The sequence below is a fragment of the Dysidea avara genome, chromosome 7 (genome assembly GCF_963678975.1).
Source record: "Dysidea avara chromosome 7, odDysAvar1.4, whole genome shotgun sequence".
Classification (NCBI taxonomy): Eukaryota; Metazoa; Porifera; class Demospongiae; order Dictyoceratida; family Dysideidae; genus Dysidea; species Dysidea avara.
The window spans coordinates 26807993-26829986 of NC_089278.1; the positions used below are offsets into that span (position 1 = coordinate 26807993).

Genomic DNA, 21994 nt, shown 5'->3' on the forward strand with positions numbered 1-21994 from the left:
AAGCAATCAAGGTATCACTGCAAAAGTTTCTGCTCTTAAAGGCATATTTTCACTACTGAAAGCTGTACCCATCATTTTGGCAGTATACTTTTCTAACCATTACGTGTCAAGTAATGCTGGAATGTGTAAATTCCTATCTTTCTCAGTGATAAACTCTACATAGTGTGTTATAAATATTGCTGTTACAGCTAGGTAGTGGCTGGTTTGTTGTAAACCTCGATAATAAAGCCACTTTGTTTTATGGCCACATTAATGAGGTTTACACTAATAGGGCCACTTATCATGGCTCCCATAGGTGGCCCTATTAATGAGGTTTCACTGTACTATATTGTATTTTTACTCAGTCACGTGCATAAGTGTCACTTTAGTTTGTTTACCTTGAAATCTTGTTCAGGTCACTGGCTCACTGTTACATATACGTATATAATGAACAAAAAAGTGGGAAAAAACTGCTGTTTGCTATGGACTTTGTATAGAAGTCAACAACTAAAAAATCATAATGGTTATATCAAACTTGTATTATTTCAGTCCCTACTGGGAATTTGTCATTTCATTAACATACAATTATGTCATTTGTGATGCATATATGGCCGGTTCGTTCCCAGTGCCTCTAAACTTCTCATTTCTGCCATTGTTAACTACATACGTGACAAGTTCATACAGTTACCAGCCAGGGATTGGAAATCTGCAGAGATTACTGTTCATAGACTTTAATAGCATAAATCTATTGTGTAACATTTTAGATCAGTACAGAGTCAAGGTAGAGCAAAGTTGCACAGGGAGTGCACCATATAAAGGAGACTATTTGCTGAGAGTGCATGGCTTCATACTAAGTCTTGCATGATATAAGATATTTACGAGATCAAATATCAGATGAGTGACACAATACAGAAATTTGTAACACTCTCAGTCAAGGGTGTCCTAACAGAGTAAGAAGTTATTGTGAATTATGTATCTATGTCAATAATGCTTGTATGTACCACTCTGCGTGGGCAGTTCAAAGGCACCGCCAGTGCCATAATTTGTATATTGCACTGTTGCAGACCGCAGCGAGTGCATTATAACTTATAACGCACTGGTTGCGGTTTTGTAGACCACAACGAGTGCATTATACGTTATAATGCACCAACCGCAGTGCAATATACAGATAGATATTGCACTGGCTGCGGTTTTGTGCAGCATAGCACAAGTGCCGGTGGCGAAGACCACTACGACACCTCACCTAATACGTGGAAAGACACTTCACAGATCACTCGAATTCTTTTATAGCCTGACATGTAAAGGTCGATTGTGGGCCATAATGTCACCAATACGTATAATGTTTACAAGCAGCCAACGGCGATCGAAAAAGCCAACGTGGGTGGCCACAACTCTAGTCTACATATATAAACGTACTTATACACCTTACTAGTCTGGTGCCATCTTAGCCCAGATTAAACTGTAGTCCACTTCGACAATGACTCAATAAAACAAATATATTTTAAATAATACTAACCTTTATGTTCGATTGTGGGAACCAGTTTTGTCATGCCACCAGATTCGAGTTTAGCCAGTGTAAATAGTAAGAATTAGACTAGTATCGTTTAGTAGTTAGGTTTTGTTTACTTAAACCGTCTATTTAGCTGCTTTTTTTCGCTCGAGAGAATCACTATGGTGATTAGTCTGGTGCTTAGTCTATATGGCACGCTGGCATGCTGAGCACTACATGATGAGAGTCGAACAGCAAATGCAGGTTAGTGATATAACCCATAGTGTACTAGCTTTCAATATCTCAGGTGGCTGCAGTACTGCAGGGGAACGTCATCACAACTTCTGGCTTGGTTACCCACAATCGATGTTAGAAACCTGGCCTTTATAAGTGTTACAGCTGTCTTGTGAGACTGGGAATTGGTAAAACCGGGAGGGGAGCGGGAGCGGGAGAGTGCTTGGTAAAATCAGGAACCGGGAATCGGGAGATCACGTGCGACTTCTCCTAAATATCTCACTTGTAATCACGTGCAAACTAAATCTCTCACTTGCTACGAATGGCAGGCGTGATTTTGTATAGACTGGGGCAGAACCATGTAGCTAGGACTGGAGGCCTGTTGCTCATCATTCATTATTGTAAGACAATCCAACATGCCAAATAACTGCTGCATGTATTCACTGAAATTACCTTTCAGAAATTTTATGTCCACTAAAATAGCCACTTTGTGAATTACTGTGCTAAAACCCACACAATACAATTTTATGCATTCACTGCTAATAACTATAAAGCTCTAATGAAAGCCTTTAATATACGGCCATCATGCAAACTTTATCTAGCTATAGCTATTTTTCCCCTCAAGCTCATAATTTACTAGTTTATATTAGTTTCTTCGTCACAGCACTGCAGGCGCTCTAGCTACGTATGTGTGTTACTTGTGACAGCAAAGATTGACACGTGATCTCCCGATTCCTGATTTTACCAGGCAATCTCCCGCTCCCGCTCCCCTCCCGATTTTACCAATACCGGTGAAACTCTCCCCACCTATTAGGTGAGTGGTACATCACTGTGAAAAAGGTGGGATATAAGATGGTATTTCCAGTGGCTTATTGAATACAAATAAGCCTTAATATAAACCCTGTATTATACTCATGTTATACTTTAGTATAATACGTACTATACTATTACATATATGGTTTCAGTTTATTTACCACATTACCTGAAATAACTTATATCTAGTATAATGTCCACACTATACCATCACATATATGGTTTCAGTATGTTTAACACATTAACTAAAGCCTTACATGAAATTGTTAGTATAATACAGGTTATATCAAGCTCTTTTGTATTCAATAAGCCACTGGAAATACCATCTTATATCCCTCTTTTTTCACAGTGCATAACAGTTATACAACGTGCACTTGTGCTCTGCCTGTATAAACGCACTTGCCTTCGGGCCTAACGGCCCTCAGGCTCGTGCATTTATATCAGGCAGAGCACTCGTGGCCGTTGTATCAAACAGTACGATAGTACTGTTTAAGTAGGGATCGGGGTGGATTTGGCGCGCGCCTCAAATTTCGATCCCTCAAAAATCATCCTAGAAATATCTCACACAGCAAATAAACCTTTTACTAAAGAGTCTTCAAGTTTCTAACTTTATTTCTAGCGTTATATATCAGGAAACGACTAGAAAAGTGCTGGAATTTTATTTCTAAAAAATCGCTAAAACAGAAATTTTCGTCTGCCTGCCAGCCTGCCTGCCTGCCTGCCTGCCTGCCTGCCTGCCTGCCTGCCTGCCTGCCTGCCTGCCTGCCTGCCTGCCTGCCTGCCTGCCTGCCTGCCTGCCTGCCAGCCTGCCTGCCTGCCAGCCTGCCTGCTTGACCACATTCGCAAGGCTACAGGCCAAACGAAGCAGCGAAGGATCACCATTCTTTGCCACAATATTTAACTCGCTGCTGGGATGTGCCTTTTCGGGTTCTGACGAGTGTCTGCCTTCTGCGCTTTGCCTTTCCTTTTATCTTCAATTACGGATCGTCTTCTCCTTTTCCAGTCACGGAGGCGTTAATAATTCGTATCGACACTTTCCTTAGAGCAGCCGTATTTGGACGCCACAAAACTAATAACGGATTCCGTACTGTAAGGGCAAGTAGATGCCTGTATAGCAACACATGCAAAGCGATCAAACAGCCTAGTGAAGTAAGAACACACTGCCACGCCCTTATCAATCAGAGCGCGCGCTCGTACTTAACGATCAGTGGACCACGCCCATTATTAATGGTCCAGCTGTAACTAATTGTAGAAAACAGGAGATAGAAACCCTGCATGCCTTTCAATTTAGTAATTGAGCAGCTTGCATAAAGCAAGCAGCAAGATCGAGATACTCTAATAGAGCAGTCAGTGCCAAAGATCAATAATAGCTATATACCTATACCAAAAAAAGTTAACAAACTAGTGAATTTAAAAATTGTTAATTTAGAAATGGAAGTAGGGATCAAGCGATAAAAACTACTGAAACAAGTGATTTGAATGATGGCAACTATTACAACATAGCTTTGTGGGGAAATCCCTACTTTGGCATTGAACATATATCGTGATGTGGTGAGATGCCAATGTAAGGATTTCCCCACAAAGCTATGTTGTAATAGTTGCCATCATTCAAATCACTTGTTTCAGTAGTTTTTATCGCTTGATCCCTACTTCCATTTCTAAATTAACAATTTTTAAATTCACTAGTAACTATGTAATGTATTCACAGTAAAATGTGTATAATGTTGTTATCATATGAAACATATTTTATTCTATTTAAAGAGCTAAAACACTTTAAAACACTGTTTTTGCATTTTAAATAGCATCAAACTTGTTAAATAACATAATCGGATAGGTAAGAATGCACATAGAAAAAGATGACTCATATGCGTACATGTGTTTGTGTGTCATGATGTGACTAACCTATTTATGCTATCACACAAGTGTATTATGACCAAGCCTGTAAGCACAAAGGGGATTTGGTAGGTGTGGATGCACTTCCTTCATGAAAAGGCCCACGATTTTACCATAAATGGTTGACTTTCTAGACACTCTAATAGAGTAGTCAAGTACTCTAATAGAACAGTCAGTTGTTTTACTGAAAACCATTCAGCAAGATGATACAAAACTGTGCATGGGAAATGATAGAGGAGGGGGCAAGGGTTATACCCTCCTTCAATACTTTAGGAGGGCATAACCACTTGTAATGAAACTAATAACAGAGTTTAGTTCTACTTTATAGAACAGTCACACTATTGTCATTAAAACTGCTTAAATGCTTCTTGCCAAGCATAATGAAGATACTGTAGTCTAAAATATTATAATTCTAAATTCTAGAGCATTTTGAGCATGCTCAAAAACCACCTCTGATATGTATTGATGTATCCAGCTTGCAATGACACATTTTGTAACTTAACCGGTTCCAAGATCTGATTAGCATAGACCCAGATTCTATTGTAGATAGAGATAATTAGTAAGTGCTCATGAAAATATTAGCGTTTCTGCACATTTATATGTCCTCATTGCATGTGGGAATGTAAATCCTAAATTAGCCAACAATTCATCATTTTTCAGTGATAAAATCGCACAAATTACAGTCATTTTACATCTATTTTTCTTGAGAGAGCATGCTTTCAGATCCGCCCAACTTCAGCATGCATACTTCACACACCATCTGCAGTCACATATCTACATGAGCTATAAAAGGTCTACGAGCCACTAAACCACATAATCTTGCAATGGACCTGCTCACTCATTTCATATTTAGACTGCTTTGGTTTGACACGTGCTTATCCCAGGAGGTATAATGCATGCAACTTGGACCTCTTTGTGTTTTTGTTTCTACCATGGAGGTGCTGATTAGTGTGTAGTACATCATTGGCTTTGTGGGGTATAACAATAAAATGGGGAAAAGGTTTTGCATCACAACTCACTCAGTCAAGGTAAGCAGATCTGTTGCACATATTGTTTAAGATTTTAATCACATGGACCATTGTCTAAAGTAGTATAGATAATGGCCCAGGTGATTAATATGCATTGCTAGAATTTTTAGTATAGATAAATACCCATGCAACATTCACCTCAGTTCTGCTTTTATGATTGTTGCATCATTTGTTTAGTTATTTAGAATCCTAGCACTGCATATTGTTCTTGGACAAATAGCTAAGTAAATGCATGTAATGTAGTTTTCAGATACCAAAATAATAGAATACAATAAATGTACTGCAAGCATGCATGGTAGCATCTTAGAGAGATAATTACAGCAACAACGGTGGCTTGTTGCAAAATCAGTTTTAAAACAGTGAAAATGGTGCAGTACAAGTGTAATATGATATGATCGTAATACTTGAAGTGGGCATGATAACTATGTATATTGCCTAATTATTGTACTGTCATCATACAGTACGATAGTATCATACAGTACGATAGTATCATACAGTATGATAACACTGTATAGTAGGGACCACAAAGGAGTAGGCATGGCCACGAAATAATATTGCCTGAAAATCAGCCTCAATTTTCCCAGACGACAATGAAGCAGTATTAGTTAGGTAAAACTAAGCCCAAACAAGCTTTCAGATCGACCCGGAACGCTTTCAACAAGTTGCTACGGATTTTTAATTTTTTTTTAATTCAACGGAATTTTCTACTGACTGACTGAGTAACTGACTGACTGATGCCTTCAGACGAATGTAACTCGATAACGGATAAGGCTACGGGCTTGATTTTTTCACTGTTCGACGTTGCTTCGGCCCGACATGTGCCTTTTGGCATACTGCAGTACATACAATGCATTCTTCATGGACTTACCAGTGTCCTCTTTTGTGTCCCATTCATCTTTTCACTGACAGCGAAAAGGGAGCATATATAAATACAAATGTATGGTGATGTATACCGTAGATTCCCTAAAATTTTGGCATCTCTAAATATTCGGCACTCCCCGTGCTTTGAACGTAATGTGCTCTAAATTTCGGCAAGCAGAAAGAAAGTTTTTATTATAAGCACGCTAATTTTTAGGCACTTGGAGTACTAGTTGACGAAGGTTTCTTTAGTACTGAGGGTTCCCAGTGACCTCACATAATATGCTGGATGAAGCACCAAGTGTGAAATTGTTCACGGAACGAACGTGCCCAACGATATCATCGTGTGACATGTCATGCTACAACCAGTCCCCCCCGACCAGTTGCAGCATCTATACTTGGTCCCCCCGGACTACTTGCAGCACTGCAACTTGTCCCCCCCGGACAACTTACGCCGCCACAGTTGGTCCCCCTCTGCCATAAGTGGTCCCCCACTGACTTTATCATAGACTCAATCATAGATCTTTGAGAAGGCGTAAGGCTACGGTACAAAGTGCCCCACTGTGCCGACCTATAGTTTCCCATTCCACTGTGGCCTTCGAGGTGGCCTTATTATTACTAGTATGCGTATGTGTTATACAACATCGAGATACTCTAATAGAGCAGTCAGCCAATACTCTAATAGAACAGTCACCTAACATCTACAGTTACATTGGTACATTTAGCCTGCTAAGGATATCTTGCAAATGAAATGCATGCACGCTCTTGTATATGCCATTCTTATAGGTCTATAATAATAATCTGCTGGCATGATTGTCACTCTGTACAACTCAGAGGCGGATATAGGATTTTTAAAAGGGGGGGGGGGGGGGGGCTAACTCAAGGTACTAATCTCTTTGGTGAAGGTATGCAAAGCACACCTCCCAGCATGTGAAGCATGCTGGAACTAGGGGGGTCTGGGGGGCATTCCCCGCCAGGAAATTTTTGAAAAATAGATGCTAAAATACTGAAATTTGGAGGCATTTCCACATAAAATACATATTTCTGCCTGTCAGAGTACTGTAGATATTTTATATACTGCCTTTAGATATATATATATAGCTCTCTGCAGCATTTGCTAATGGAAAGGTTTGAGTAGGTTCAGACAACCAAGCACATGATGCACCCTCTCACAATTGTGTGCATGATATAATAATAATGTTGAAACTGGAAAATTTTGAAATTTGAATGATACGAGATTGAATCTGAAAGCATTTCAATGGAAATTGTGTACCTGAATTAAGTATACTGGTACCGGTAATAACTAGACAAGTAAATGAACAAGCCTTTTAAACAGATCAATGCATTTCATTGTATGAATGGCGCAGGCAGATTTGGCATAACAGAACCAACTTTTATGTTTACACTGAATGTTCTATTAGGGTAGTTAGGCGACTGTTCTATTAGAGTATCTCAAACTTGTACACTCCATTGCTAATCTGGGTCCTTGTTGCATAACCTTTAGCATAAATCCACTAATAATGCCTTGGAAAGATGTTTATAAGGTGGGTTTATGAGTATTTGTATTATTAGTGATCATATAATTATGCTAAAATAAAATTTCATTATAATCCTCAGCATATTGATCAAGTGAAGTCTATAAGTGAAGGGGGGCTTCAGCCCCCAAAATCCACCCCCTAGATCCGCCCCTGAAACTCTTGATCAATGTATAGTCACATAAAAAGCAGTGTGATCTAAACCATTCAAGATATTTTGTCCCACAAAATGCATTAGCTTCTGGGGGGCACAGATCCCTACTCCATATACTAGTGCACCCCTTTTGATAACCCCTGCATGGATCAGCTGCTGTAAACATTTGGGGTAAAAACACTATAGCTAACTAGCACATACAGTGGAACCTCTCTTAACAAACTCCCTAAATTAAGGACACAATAGAAAAAAACCTCCATAATAAGAACAAAAATTTTGGTCCCAACCAGCCTGGTCAATACATTTTTATCTCTGAAAAAAGGAAAACCTCTATATTACAGCAAAAAGTGGCCAGGCCAAAAATTCTGGATCCCACAATGTCCATATTAGAGAGGTTCCACTGTACAATTAAACTTGCAGCTTAATGCTGACAAGATAAATTACATATAAATGACAAAATTACAAAACTTTAGCTGATACTATTATTAGCAGCTAACTATTAGTGTTCACAGCATTGAAGCTGACTGGCACAATCCAGTGGCAGAGCAAGAGGCTACTGGAGGTTTATCGGCTGTGATGCCTGAGCATATAATGTACCCACAGCCATGCATTACAGCTACAGTGCTATCTAAATGATGATGAAAAGTATAATGGCTTAATACACACCAAGTAAACGCAATTTTAAGTGGTTCTTGGAAAGGTAATCTTATGTCATTGACATGAAGCATGATTAAATTAGGAGCCAGATTTTTATACAAGTACAGTAACACCTTCAATGCATGATCTCATGCACAACACTATATACAGTCCACGATGAGCTGATATAGGAAGGTCAGTGCCATCTGAATCAATGTAGCGGTTGCAAACTGGAACTGCAATTTCACCATCTATAATTAAAGTATTCGAGCTCTTTACAACTATTGGCCATGCTGCATAGTCATGCAAGGAGTATAATGCACAAGAAGAGAATGTCATAATATCAAGCAATAGAGATACTAGATATCGTTTTCAAGGATAATAGTTTGTAATGATCATATTGTGATCATTAACTATAACTTACTCACACTTAATTAATAATATTATTTTATGTTGCATGTATACTCTTTTAGAGTCCTGCAACTTTGAGTGGCCAGTACTATACAATCTTCGCGATGAATTGTATTTCAGTGCTTTTGTGAAGTGTTATTGTGAACATGGTGAAACTTTTCCTATATAATCATGTGACACCCATGACCCTGCGTAAAATGGTGAAATATACAGTAACTTAAATAGCTGCATGGACATCAAGTGGAGCTTTCAGATTTGGAAATTATTTAACTTGATTGGTAATCATCCTAACCTACTCACTGTAACACTGGTAGGGATGCGCCGATTTTGCCGGCAATTTTTTTGGAAAAATACATTGGTAAAAGCAAAGAGCAAAATGCTGGAAAAATAGGTGGAAAATTGGAAAAATGGGCACCAAGGAATGGAAGCTTAGCACATTTTGTATGAAAAAGATCAAGATACTCTAATAGAACAGTCACGCATGGTATTAGCATAATTAGGATAACATGAGCTCATAGGAAATGGTGACAAAAGATCGAGATATTCTAATAGAGCAGTCACTATGTACAAAATATTCTAATAGAGCAGTCACACATGCTTGCAAGCTTGAGATAATGCAATTAATTTTTACTGATGCTCAGCAAAATAGAAAAAACTCGAGCAAAATATTGAGCAAAATAGGTGAAAAATAAAAGAATTGCTGGAAAGAAAAATAGGTGGAAAAAAAAGCAAAATAGGCTCATCCCTAAACACTGGCCAAAAGTGAGGGTGGTCTGGTCACAACACTGATGCTTTCACACATTTATGGGTAAAACAGTGGATATTATAGAGAAACCACTAAATTCAAATTTTGCCAATGCTGGTATGAATCTCAACTACGTGCAGCATTCAAGAAATGGAAAGTGTGGAAGTACTAGCACTGACTCATTATCACAATAGTTTGAATAGAAATAAAATAAAATTCCAATTCCACCTTTTGTTCCAAAAATTTCTTGTACAACTCATTCAGCTTGTCTTATCAGTCACTTCTACTGACTCCACACACGCATGCACACAAATCTGTTGACAACTGCTAAGTAACATTGCTGTGTAAACAGTATCTGCTGTAATTGTACCTGATTTTCTACATAAATAAGTCCTAAAATGTTAATCCTTGCTGGTTGCCACAATCAGTTGCTCTAAGTGCAAAGCACATCAAGTTAAATTAAAGTGAATAGTAACAGATTTGGTTATTCTCTGCTAGGCTTGAGCAAATTATGCTTTGAAAATAGCCTATTATACTTTTGAGTAGTGCTCAAAACTCCAGCTTAAAATTTAAACATTGGTTTTGAACATTGAGAGGTGGTCAAGTTTGAACAGCCACCACATTGATTTTTGAAACTGTGGTAAAAATGCTGCAGTGTTTAACCAAGTAAATAGGTATAAGATATGGCCGGTATAGAACAATAAAACCATTGTGTGCAGTGATTCAATTAAACTATTATGTGTCACACTTTACTTTACTAACTTATTAGCTTGTAAGAACCACTTAAGGTCACTATACTGCATTAGTTCTAGTAACATTAATGGAGAATTTAAAGTTTACACACTAAGACTAGAATATAGAACCCTTCAACTATAGCCTGCATGCCAGTATATACCATTTTCGATGAAACTGATGTTTTAGTGCATTTTCAAAAAAAAAATTGTCTATAGCTATTGAAGCTGCATATGAGGCGTAAAACATGCAGCTAGTAGTTCCCGATCATTGTCCAAGCCTATAGAGATATCCAAGTGAATTAATGGCCGGGGGTTTCACCATTGGTAGAACAGCTGTCTAACCCATACTCCATGCAGCCTAAATCAGAGTATAGAGGTTTTATTATAGAAGTGACAAAACTATAGTCAACTGTTCTGTTGGTGTGTCATGGCCTCTGGTAAGTGGAGATGGTAAATTGAGCATTACAAGTTACACCGAGGTGATGGAGGTTCCCAGAAGCTTTATTTGTAGCCTCTTCTGGAGATGCATCTTAGTGTTATCCTGTCACATAGCTACTGCTGGAAACTGTATGTGGATGACTACATGACACAAAGCCATGTCATAGCCATGTCATAGTGGTGACTGTTCCATTAAAGTATTTGACTGACTGCTCCATTAGAGTATGTTTTGTTAGTATTTTTGAAAGGGGTGGTCGAAAGGGACACTGGTGCCCACAACGTGTACACGAATTAAAAACAACGTGCAAATGCAAAACAATGCAATGTTCAGAATTATATGTTTAAGTATTACTCGACTCGGCGAATTTCATTTCACTTCTTCAGGACTCGTATTTCGTGGAGGGCAGTACGTTTTGATCAAGACGGTGAGCTAATACTGACTGGGAAGCTGATAGTGGAGATTTCATTGTGGGGACCAGCTGCAGCAGGGCGGACCATCTGCAGCAACTTTACATGGTCCGGCCGGACTACTTGAGGCGCGGTAGTTGGTCCGGCCGGACAACTTGCGGCGGGGGACCACCTGCAGCGTGACAAACATCACGGCTACCACAAAACGATCTTCGTTTCTGTTCACAGAATAACATCTCTCCTGGAGCCCACAAACATGATACATCCTCAGATATAATGCTCTGTTAAGCCATGGAACACTTCATGCAGCAACTGCGAGCTAGCGAGATTTCACGAGATAGTTACTAGTTTAATAGTAGCTATTGATTGTGGTTTCTATTATTATTAGTGTCGAGTGACTGTATACAAAAGCGATGTAGTAATGACATTGATCATCTCTCCTGGATAATGTAGGCAATCACGGTATATAAGTTAGTGCTGCAGCGAAGTGAGTGTTGCGGCCAGTATCCACTAGGCGTTCGATCCTGTTGGTCCCTGTAGAAAGAAATTCAGAAAGCAACCAGTAAGCAGATCGCAAATAACATAGCCATGAAGCGTGTAGACCGTATTAGGGATAGCCCGCTAGATCCCTAAAAATTAGACAATAACACCAGGTAGGTATATTTTTTTCCTAATTGTTCGGCCAGACACGAACGGAATTAATTTATTTCTGCTGAATTTTAGGGAATCTACGTTAGTTATGGTAAAAGGAAATTTTATTGCAGGGATAACCAATGAAATCGAAACGTGGTTAAAAGTTTTTCTAACGCTGGAATATTAGCAATATCCAAACCTTTCAGTCAAAGGAATCGAACAAGCGGGAATAGCTAACAGCGATACAAATCCTTTTAATAAAAGGAATCCAATAGGTGGGGATAGTAGCGAGAATAAAGCTTTTAATGCAACTGAGGAATGAAATATACGGGAATAGTGGTGATACCAAACCTTTTAACGAAAGGAATGGAAAATACGCTGGGATAGTGGCGAGCAATAGAGCAGTTTCAAAACCATGGTAACCAAAAATTATGCAATGGACACACCCAAATTGCCATATTTTTGTACCAGACTATTTCATGTTGCAAGTTGAATTCCTCGCTAAATTCATGCCAAGACTTATTAATACGTAAGTAAAAGAGATGCCAGTGATAGAATAAAACATTTAGGTGAGTTATTACGCATTAAAAGATCCGTACTGCCTCCCAACAGGGTAGTTTCGTAGGAATGAGAAATGCGTAAAGATGGATTTGGCCAAATTTCGACCTATTCACCGCCCAAAGGTGGTTAAAACTAGGGGAAACCTGCAGTATAGGTCTTTATTCAGCACCACAGCATCGTACAGCCACATCGAGCTATCCCCGAGTTAGCCAGAATCGCTCATGTGCTGGGATTCCCACTTCGTGTGAAAAATCAGACAGCAAAATAAGACCGCTAAAGTTTAACTGATGGTTGATTTCGACAATAAAACTTAACTCTAGCAAAATTCACCACTAAGAGTCTTCTTTTGCTGGCGTTTTATCACAGTTTGGTAGTACGCCATTACCGGTCTCGTGCCTTTCAGGAGCTCTGGCTAATCCTGGGATAGCTGGATGTGGCTGTACGCTGCTGTGGTGCTGGGTAAAGACCTATACTGTAAGTTTCCCCTAGTTTTAACCGCCTTTGGACGGTGAATAGGTCGTAATTTGGCCAAGTCCATTTTTACGCATTTCTCTTTCCTTCGAAACTGCCCTGTTGGGAGGCAGTACGTATCTTTTAATGCCTAATAACTCACCTGCACATTTTATTCTATCACTGGCATCTATTTTACTCACGAATTAATAAGTCTTGGCATGGATTTAGCGAGGAATTCAACTTGCAACATCAAGCAATCTGGTACAAAAACATGGCGATTTGGGTGTGGTCCATTGCATAATTTTTGGTTACCATGGTTTTGAAACTGCTCTATAACCTTCTAATGAAAGAAATCACATATGCAGGGATAACAGCATTAAAAAACATTTCACTAAAAAGCCATAGATTTGCTGGGATAGTAGCGACAACAAAACCTTTTAATGCAAGGATGGAATATGTGGGAATAGTGTTATAACATAGGTTATCTATAGCAATTTCTCGGTACTTTAGTTTAGTAATTAAGTAAATTAAGTTTTAACTTTTTCGGGCTGCCAACATGGGTTGTTGGTTGACCATCAATATGTTTAGTGTATTGTAAAGTATTAATAATAGTGGCGATACCGAAACCTTGTAATGAAAGGAATGGAGGAAGCAGGGATAATACAGTAGCAGTACTTTAAACGTTCAATAGAAAGCTATGCTTTTGCTGGAGTAAAGCAATGAGTAAAGCTTTGCAACAAAAGGTGGAGAATCGCTGGGACAATAGCAATAGCAAAGCTTTCAAACAAAAGATTTTGACTTTGCTGGTATGATGGATGGACATGCATGAGAGCTGTGGATGAGTATGACAACAGAATGATCACGTGATACATTTAAATTAATTGGCTTTGATAATTAAATTTTAGATTGCTCACAAATCATGTGATCATGTAGCTATGCTTAAATTTGACTGTGCAATATAGTAGGCATTTTAATGGCAGATCAAGGATAGGAATTTGGGGCAGATGCCCCCTCCCTTTGTGAGGAGCTATACTTCCTTTGATTGAAATACTACACCTTGTCAGGCTATAATCAATTATGTAACTCATAAAAATATGTATATTTGTAATTGCAAACTCACCTAAAAACAAAGCAAAGCAGCTGTCAAACTGTCACCCAGCACCTTTGAACATATTTTAAGTGTCTCTAAAAATAATTATTGTGTTGCTGGAATTCAACACATTCTAGACTTAAAACAGCTTTTAGGACTTCCAAAATAGCAAAAAAGGAACAGTGATACAATACCATACATGAGGTGACTATTTGCTGCTTCAAAAATACAAGAGAATCTGCTGTTCCTTGCAATTTAGCCTGTTTGTGCCCCTCCCCTTGCCGCACTAGCTATTATTTGGCACTACATTGGCTCACCTTATCTGTTTGTACTGTGTTCAACTTTAACTCTGTCTGTACTGTGTTTCATCAGTACCACTCCAGAAGAGGGTTTCTCCAATTCAAAGACTACTCGGTTAAGTGTAATTTAACTTTTATGCAAGGATTTTGGCACAAACTGAAAGCCACTCATTTGAGGAATTCCTTGCTAGCTGACACTAAAAAAGTTCATTCTTTTAGAGACTTTCAAGACTATTCAAAAAGCCATTTCTTGTCATCTATGCAATTCACCCTATAAGAGAGTTTGTAATGTAGCAACTCCACCGAAAATGAAACCATCTACAATGGCAGGAGAGTACACAAGAAAGGTACAGTTAAATCTTTATACACAGCATAACTGTATATAATATAGATCACACATGTAATGTAAATTTTTATGTTCGTGTAGTACAAAGTGGTGGTGATCAGCTGTTCAAAAACTTCAAACCTTTATGTATTCCTACAAAGTCATTCGGTTAATCACGTTTAACTGATCACTGCTTTTAACTTGTTTAAGCAGTATATTGTAGGAAATAGTGGCTCCTTCTGGATATAAAAGTCACGAAATAATAGATACTATATTTCATGAAATATATAAATACTGTATAAAGCAACCATCATTATTATGACACTAGTGGTATACTACTTGTACTGCTTGTACTAGTGGTACTGCTGGTACTATTAGTACTAGTGGTACTGCTGGTATTAGTGATACTGCTGGTACAAGTGGTACTGCTGGTACTGGTAGTACTGCTGGTACTGGTGGTACTGTTGGTACTAGTGGTACTGTTGGTACTAGTGGTACTGCTGGTACTGGTACTGCTGCTACTAGTGGTACTGCTGCTACTAGTGGTACTAGTGGTACTGCTGGTACTAGTGGTACTGCTGGTACTAGTGGTACTGCTGCTACTAGTGGTACTGCTGGTACTACTGGTACTATTGGTACTGCTGGTACTATTGGTACTGGTAGTACTAGTGATACTATTAGTACTAGTGATACTATTGGTACTAGTGGTACTGTTGGTACTATTGGTACTGCTGGTACTATTGGTACTGCTGGTACTAGTGGTACTACTGGTACTATTGGTACTGCTGGTACTATTGGTACTGGTAGTACTATTGGTACGGGTGGTACTAGTGGTACCGCTGGTACTATTGGTACGGGTGGTACTAGTGGTACCACTGGTACCCCTGGTACCACTGGTACTGTTGATACTGGTGGTACTGCTGGTACTGTTGGTACTGGTGGTACTGCTGGTACTAGTGATACTGCTGGTACTAGTGGTACTGCTGGTACTGGTGGTACTGCTGGTACTGCTGGTACTACTGATACTGCTGGTACTACTGGTAGTAGTGGTACTGCTGGTACTAGTGGTACTGCTGGCACAGGATATAAGAAGGAGAATTCAAGCCATAATATTGTCCCTAATCACAGTACACTAACCCAGTGCATCATCATGTGCATTGCTATAATATTTTTCTTTAACTTTGAATTGACTGGAAGTTTGGCTGCATCTGTAAAGTTGATGGTCATGTAGATGCATATCAAACAGAGAACATATAGCTGTAGCTGTGATTTAGATTAAAGAAAATGATTTAGTCACAGCACTGTGTCAACTGAAAACCTGCAGAACGAGGTGCCAGTAGTGTTGTAGGAGAAGTAAAGAATGCATTCAGTAATTTTGGGAACAAGATGCAAAGAAAAATATGTGGTATTGCAACAGATGGTTAAAGTGTCAATACTGGAGCTAGAGGTGGAGTATGGACTTGCTATAGCAAGAGTGTGAAAAGAAACGTCTAACTTACTGGTGTGCTTTTCACAAGTCATCATTGGTATTCAACATGCAGCATAAAAAACACAATTGCTGAAGTTGCTCACTTACTCACCAATGTGGTTTCAGTTTGCACTAGTCTCTAGTTTGCATTTTTCCACATCGCTGCACAGTATTGGATACCACTGCACTATCTGTACAAATTTTAAGCCCCCCAGTGTACATCACTGGCATAGACAAAACCGAAGGTAGTTTGGTAGATCACTATACGTTAACAAACAGAACAAGGAATAATAGGCCCAAGATACTGTCCTGGGGAACCCTTGATAAAACAGGGAGGAGCTCATAGTATAGGTGTTGTTAATGCAGACATATTGATGGTAGTAAAATAAATATGCTACAAACCATTTAAACGTATGTTCCAGCAATCCCATATAAGATTTTATTTTGTGCATTAGGGGTTAACATGGTCAAACACTTTCTTAAAGTTCAAATATATAACATCACACAGAATCAGATCCCTTGTTCAATTGTTTTGTTTCAATGATAAATAGCAGAAGTTGCTGTATAATAATAACATATAGTTGATCTACCTGCATGATTAAAAACCAAACTGATGAGGAGTAAATCAGTTAGATAGAAACTGGATTGTTACATTAAAGATGGTTGTGAGTCCTCATTTAAATGGCATAAATAGCCTTACTATATTATTTGGACTTTATATGTATACAAAAGTGGCCTTCTATACAAGTGGCTGCTAAGACAGATTCCACTATACAGTGTAATCTGCCTATAGTCTGGCAGACAGCAGGGTGAAGTTTGCAAAATGGTGTACAGTTTACCTTTGGATTATCCTGTACACCCAAAACAATATTCCACCTGCTGGACAGGTGTAGGCATTGGGAATTTTGCCAAAGTTTAATTAGCTACATAGCAACCAAATAGCTTCTGTGAATTTAAATTTACCTACAATTGCTTGATAACCTGACCAGTATTGTGAGATTTGTAACTCACTTTATTAATTGTATGTGTGTAGTCTTTTTTTGTTTGTTTTTGCTTTGCAATTGTGTTGATGTGTCTTTGCTCATATTTTGTATTGTTTTGGTGTTTACTTATGTGTATGCAATGTGTTTCTCTGGGTAAGGAAGAACAGCTGTAGCTGATTGCTTGAAGGTTAAATATATAAATCAAATCAAAATTAATCAAACCATTTAACAAATCTGCTAAGTTACAGTTGATGTCAGAAAAACTAAAGGATTAAACAATCCCATAACTGCTCCCTCAAGCGCTTATCATCATTATACATATCATACTGTAGTTACGTATGTTTCAGTAACCATCATCACTTGCTCTCTTGACTTTATTTAGTTTGCTTATTTTTTAAATTTCTTTATTTCAGTTAAGTTTGATAGCCCTACTATAATAGCTACCATTACTTTTAGAACAAAACAATCCTAACTGTTATAGTAGATCTAGAGCGGCTAAGCAAAAAGTCGTTCACTATATAATAAAAGCACCAAACTTGCTACAACATTTGCTTAATTCATTCTATTTCATATTAGATACAGTGCCATTAAAATTAGCAATCATATCATGCTCAATAAACCTGACAAGTAAAATCAATAGAAAATGTATCTAGGAAGTCATAAAAATATAAAAGTGCTTTATAGAAAGTAGTACGAGCAGTACGAGCAGTACTCTATTAGTACCAGCAGTACTGGTACCACTATTACCAGCAGTGAAAGCAGTACCAGCAGTACCACTAGTACCAGCAGTACCACTAGTACCAGCAGTACCACTAGTAACAGTACCACTAGTACCAGCAATACTACTAGTACTAGCAGTACGAGTAGTAACATTAATACCAGTGGTACCATCAGTACCAGTAGTACCAGCAGTACCAATAGTACCAGTAGTAGCAGCAGTATCAGTAGTACCAGCAGAACCAATAGTACCAGTAGTATCAGCAGTACAAGTAATACCAGTAGTACTAATAGTACTAGTAGTACCAGCAGTACCACTAGTACCAGCAGTACCAATAGTACCAGCAGTACCACTAGTACCAGCAGTACCACTATAACAGCAGTACGAGTAGTACCACTAGTACCAGTGGTACCATCAGTACCAGTAGTACCAGCAGTACCAATAGTACCAGAAGTACCAGTAGTACTAATAGTACCGATAGTACCAGCAGTACCACTAGTACCAGCAGTACCAATAGTACCAACAGTAGCAATAGCAGTATCACTAGTACCAGCAGTACCAATAATACCAATAGTACCAACAGTACCAATAGTACCAGCAGTACCACTAGTACCAGCAGTACCACTAGTACTAGCAGTACGACTAGTACCACTAGTACCAGCAGTACCACTAGTACCAGCAGTACCACTAGTACGAGTAGTACCAGCAGTACCACTAGTACCAGCAGTACCACTAGTACCAGCAGTACCACTAGTACCAGCAGTACCACTAGTACCACCAGTACCACCAGTACCAGTAGTACTACCAGTACCAGCAGTACCACTTGTACCAGCAGTATCACTAGTACCAGCAGTACCACTAGTACCAGTAGTACCACTATAGTACCAGCAGTACCACTAGTATCAGCAGTACCACTAGTACCAGCAGTACCACTAGTACCAGCAGTACCAGCAGTACCACTATAGTATCAGCAATACCAGCAGTACCACTAGTACCAGCAGTACCACCAGTACCATTAGCACCAGCAGTACCACTAGTACCAGCAGTACCACTAGTACCAGCAGTACCACTAGTACCAGCAGTACCACTATAGTACCAGCAGTACCATTAGTACCAGCAGTACCACTAGTACCAGCAGTACCACTAGTACCAACAGTACCACCAGTACCAGTAGTACTACCAGTACCAGCAGTACCACTTGTACCAGTAGTATCACTAATACCAGCAGTACCACTAGTACCACTAGTACCAGTAGTACCAATAGTTCCAGCAGTACCACTAGTACCACTAGTACAAGCAGCATACCACTAGTGTCATAATAATGATGGTTGCTTTATACAGTATTTATATATTTCATGAAATATACTATCTATTATTTCGTGACTTTTATATCCAGAAGGAGCCGAAATAGTTGACAATAGACATATGGGACAGTAGTATGTAGTTAATTAGATTATATGATTTAGTCCAATAATGTATGAATGTTGTAGTACATTATTCTATTGTATCGCGTGATGTTAATTATCAACCGAGTTATCACATGGCGCTGTGAGTAGCCAAGAAACCTGTCGAAGGGACAGCTACATAAGCCCTATCCTGTTTGTAACCACAGTCTTGATTCCCTGGTGCCGGTTAGAGGCACCCGTGCAGGTACCTGTGTAGTACGAAGTTACGTCTGTTTCCGCCATTGTTTTTCTCCTAGGTGTAGGAGGACCCGATGTCGACGCCACCTTCAGAAGCTGCCCCAGGGCACTCCTACACATTCAGATTGAATGATCTACCCAAGCTAGATCTGCAAATAGACAGAGGGACTGACTTCATCGGATGGCGACTACAGTGGAGATCCTACTGCAGCCTATCCGGACTGGCTCAACAGGAGGCATCAAAGCAGGTAGAAGCATTAAGTTTGTGTTTTTCACGAGAAACTTTGTCAATAGTTCAGAACCTAGGCCTTACAACTGAGCAAAGGAATGACGTAACGACCATTATTGAGGCGCTTCAGAGCTACGTCGATGGTCACTTAAATGAAATCATCGAGCGCCGCAATTTCGGTCGAAGGGTGCAACAACCTGGAGAATCATTTGATGACTTTCTTATTGCACTACGTGAACTGGCGAAGACATGCAAATTTTGCTCTGATGCCTGTACTGAGGACATTCGTGACCAAGTCATCGAAGGTGCCAGTGATGGCGATACGATAGAGGATTTATTGCAAGAGAACAACCTCACCCTAGCCAAAACAATAAGTATGAGCCGTAGTCGTGAGGCTGCAAAGAAACATCGCTCAGACATACACGTGCCGGACCTGGGGATGGTGGGAGCGTTACACCAACGTAGCCAACAACCAACACAGATGTGCTCAGGATGTGGATCTAATATGCACAAAGGTGGACGCCAACAGTGCCCTGCCTACAACCAAGTGTGCATATCCTGCCATAAGGTTGGCCACTTCGCCAAAGTGTGTCGGAGCAGGGCGTTCGACAGCACCCTGGAAACACTTTACAGCCGCCACGACCACAGGTATTACCATCTCACCAGTACCGTGGCACCACACGGGAGCTGGCTGTTCCTCAACTCCAACCGGGTGCTAACGCCATCCGAGTGCAGTCTCAGCATCACAGCCAGACTAACCACTTGCAGTTTTACAAAGTGGATGACACTGCCACAGAGCCAGCGCCAACCATTACTGTCCGTGTTTCATCACCTGCTGGTTCCCACTATATTGACATACTCCCAGATTCAGGAGCAGACATTTCAGCTGCAGGGCAGGAGATACTTCAAACACTAGGCCATCACATCGACAACATACTTCCATCAAACATCAGTCCAAGAGCGGTGAACGGTTCCAGCATGGTACCACTAGGTAAGATACCAATTACTATCCAACTGGGTACATTGAAGTACAAAGATGAATTACACATATATCCTGGAGTAACAGGTGCACTGATTTCATGGAAAGCTGCCAAAGGCTTAGGAATACTTCCGCCATACTACCCACAACCAGCAGTCCAGCTACTGCAAGGAGATCCTCAGAAAGTGACACCTGCATGTACGCTGATCCAGCAAACTGAGAACCAGTCAGTGGCCCAAACCCTAGTGGCTCAATACCCAGCAGTGTTCGATGGCCAGATCCGTGTGATGGAGGGAGAGAAGTTCCATATTACCCTGATGGAAGATCCTGTGCCATTTTGCGTAAAGACGCCAAGGTCAATCCCATTTGCCTACAGGGACAAGTTACAAGCAGAGCTTGATTTATTGCAAGAACAGGGCATCATTGCCCCAGTCACTGAAGTGACAGAGTGGTGCTGCCCTATAGTAGTAACCCCTAAGAAAGGGTCGGATAGGATCCGCATGTGCGTTGACCTTTCCCGTCTTAACCGATATGTCAAACGAGAGCGATACCAGTCTCCAACTCCCACAGAGGCAGTAGCAGACATCTCTGCCAGTGAAGCAAAGTACTTTACGGTGATTGATGCAGCTAAGGGGTATCACCAATGTCCACTTGATGAGGAGAGTCAGTTGTACACCACCTTCATTACTCCATTTAGGAGGTATAAGTACTTAAGAGCGCCATATGGGCTATCATCCATAGCAGAACATTACAACCGTCGCATGGCAGAGGCGTTTGAAGGCCTATCAGCATTCCGCAGAGTGGTGGATGATGTGGTAATATTCGATAAGCACAAGGACAGTCATATCACACATGTCAAACAGTTTCTGCAACGTTGCCAAGACCGCCAAATATCGCTCAACCGTGATAAATGCATATTCTGCCAGACAACAATCACTTTTGCAGGCTTCAACTTGTCCACTGAGGGTTACCGCATTGACTCATCGATCACTGATGCCATAACTTCCTTTCCTGTTCCCTCCAGCCGCTCTGACCTTCGCTCTTTCTTTGGCCTTGTTAATCAGCTTTCATCTAGTACAGACACAATTTCTAAACTGCTAGTACCATTGCGCCCTCTATTAAGCACAAAAAATGACTTTTTATGGTCTGCTGAACATGAGAAAGCATTTACTAAGGCGAAAGAGCACCTTACAGAAGTCCCCACATTAGCATACTTCAGTCTAGACAAACCAACAAGACTATGAACAGATGCTAGTAG

The 21994-nt window shown here is 39.9% G+C and overlaps 3 protein-coding genes across 3 annotated transcripts; 2 read left to right on the top strand and 1 right to left on the bottom strand.

Annotated features, from left to right (window-relative positions):
- The first annotated feature begins 14699 nt into the window (after positions 1 to 14699).
- On the top strand, positions 14700 to 16141 carry LOC136261133 (putative per-hexamer repeat protein 5). The gene is made up of 4 exons (XM_066055103.1): positions 14700 to 14738; positions 14819 to 14884; positions 15045 to 15693; positions 16041 to 16141. Exons 1-4 carry the CDS (start codon positions 14700 to 14702, stop codon positions 16139 to 16141), a joined length of 855 nt encoding a protein of 284 aa, XP_065911175.1.
- Positions 16142 to 16684: 543 nt separating this feature from the next.
- Positions 16685 to 19573, bottom strand: LOC136261134 (uncharacterized PE-PGRS family protein PE_PGRS54-like). The gene is made up of 8 exons (XM_066055104.1): positions 19559 to 19573; positions 19040 to 19192; positions 18908 to 18918; positions 18697 to 18844; positions 18643 to 18653; positions 18249 to 18599; positions 17871 to 18201; positions 16685 to 16774 (listed from the first exon to the last, which is right to left on the bottom strand). Exons 1-8 carry the CDS (start codon positions 19571 to 19573, stop codon positions 16685 to 16687), a joined length of 1110 nt encoding a protein of 369 aa, XP_065911176.1.
- Positions 19574 to 19602: 29 nt separating this feature from the next.
- On the top strand, positions 19603 to 21980 carry LOC136261135 (uncharacterized). The gene is made up of 2 exons (XM_066055105.1): positions 19603 to 20304; positions 20358 to 21980. The coding sequence occupies exons 1-2, from the start codon at positions 19603 to 19605 to the stop codon at positions 21978 to 21980; spliced, it is 2325 nt and encodes a 774-aa protein (XP_065911177.1).
- Positions 21981 to 21994: the final 14 nt, after the last annotated feature.